Raw genomic sequence first — 1,439 nt, 5'->3', positions numbered from 1 at the left:
ACCCGGGGCGCCCCCGGCCCCGCACTCCTGCCGCACCATGGCCGCGCTCTGGACGCTCGTCCTCACTGCCTCCTGCATGCTGACCGCAGTGAGTACACTGTAATTTTGGGGTGTCTCAAATGTATACGCCAAAAGGCGTTTGCTACAGGATCCCGAGCGACATTTGGCGTATACTTTTGAGACGCCTTTTGGCGTATAGATTCTAGCCATCTTTTCCCATACCATTCCCACATCACAGCCCAGGCTGCCCGTGCATGCAGATGCAAGGGTGTACAGGATGTGAGCGCCTTTCAGGGTGTATGTATCAAAGGGCCTCTGCTGTGCTGTGGGAACGGTATGGGCAAAGGTGTCTAGAATCTATACGCCAAAAGGCGTCTCAAAAGTATACGCCAAATGTTGCTCGGGATCCTGTCCCGTACGCCTTTTGGCGTATACATTTGAGACACCCCGAATTACAGTGTAGTGGCCCGGCGCCCCCTTACTGTCGCCGGCAATACCGGCCCCGAGGTTTGACGGTTTGATGCATGCAGATACCGGACCTCGCCTGGGCGGGGCACTCGAGCGGTAGCAGCAGCAGCAGCAGCTCGGAGGCCTCCGTGTCGTCGTCCGAGGAGAGCTTGTCGGCGAGGCTCGAGTCCAGGATCCACCGCTGTGTGCGCGGTGCCTCTCCGGGGCTCGTCCTCCCCGTGGGCAACTTTGAACAGCTCACCAAGGTGCTCCCCGTCGCTCGCTATTGGTATGGTGCATGGTGCTAAAACCGGCCTGTGTTACAAACTCGCCCTTCTCGCACAGGTGGAGGCGTGCGCCGATGACGGCATGTCCGCGTTGTTCGGCGGCACCCCGGCCCCCGCCGTCAAGGACCAGATAAACGGCTGCGTCGACGGCAAGGCTTTCCCGGACGCCGTTATGCCCGCCGTCAATTTGTTCAAGGACTGCGTGACGCGGGCGCTCACATGAACACGGCCTGAACTTTCTGCGAAGCTGTTCAGTCAAACTTGTGTTTTGAAAATGCTAATAAAATTGTTACGACACCACACAAAATTACTTGTAATCTATGTGTGCTCTTATTTTGAACTTATTTTGACACTACCGATACTAGGGGAGCATAGAAAATCTGTTGAACCTCACGCAAACACAAACACAAAGTTCAAGTTGGTGTTAATGCTCGCACTTTCGAGATCGTCAGTCCATTGGCATTGAACCCCAAAATACGGGCCGCCCTACTCGATATAGGGTTACTCGGGCCCCAGTAGAGCTTCTGATACAGTACGAGAAAATTCAAACCCCAAAACGAATACTTTGACGACGAGTATTAGAACCCCCGATTCACAGTTCAAACATTGCAGCGATATCAAAGAGCCAGGAGGAGGCCGGTCTCGAAACGTGAGGTGAGAGGGTGTCGTGATGGAACCGGTTCTTCTCCCGCTCAAGCTACTGCG

The 1,439-nt window shown here is 54.9% G+C and overlaps 1 protein-coding gene across 1 annotated transcript; it reads left to right on the top strand.

The window, feature by feature from the left end:
* The first annotated feature begins 6 nt into the window (after window positions 1-6).
* Window positions 7-1,044, top strand: LOC113208193 (uncharacterized). Its single transcript, XM_052275719.1, has 3 exons — window positions 7-88; window positions 531-713; window positions 793-1,044. The coding sequence occupies exons 1-3, from the start codon at window positions 38-40 to the stop codon at window positions 955-957; spliced, it is 399 nt and encodes a 132-aa protein (XP_052131679.1). The 5' UTR covers window positions 7-37; the 3' UTR covers window positions 958-1,044.
* The last annotated feature ends 395 nt before the right edge of the window (window positions 1,045-1,439 follow it).

Source organism: Frankliniella occidentalis, unplaced genomic scaffold, assembly GCF_000697945.3.
Source record: "Frankliniella occidentalis isolate FOCC.00 unplaced genomic scaffold, Focc_3.1 Scaffold808, whole genome shotgun sequence".
Taxonomy (NCBI): Eukaryota; Metazoa; Arthropoda; class Insecta; order Thysanoptera; family Thripidae; genus Frankliniella; species Frankliniella occidentalis.
The sequence above is the reverse complement of the archived record's forward strand: the minus strand, read 5'-3'. Positions and strand labels throughout refer to the sequence as shown.

Excerpts from the sequence above, each read along its gene's own strand:
- LOC113208193 (XM_052275719.1), top strand. The coding sequence starts at position 38 with ATGGCCGCGCTCTGGACGCTCGTCCTCACTGCCTCCTGCATGCTGACC. Across the intron at positions 89-530 it reads CCTCCTGCATGCTGACCGCA|ATACCGGACCTCGCCTGGGC; the intron begins GTGAGTACACTG and ends TGATGCATGCAG. Across the intron at positions 714-792 it reads ACTTTGAACAGCTCACCAAG|GTGGAGGCGTGCGCCGATGA; the intron begins GTGCTCCCCGTC and ends CTTCTCGCACAG.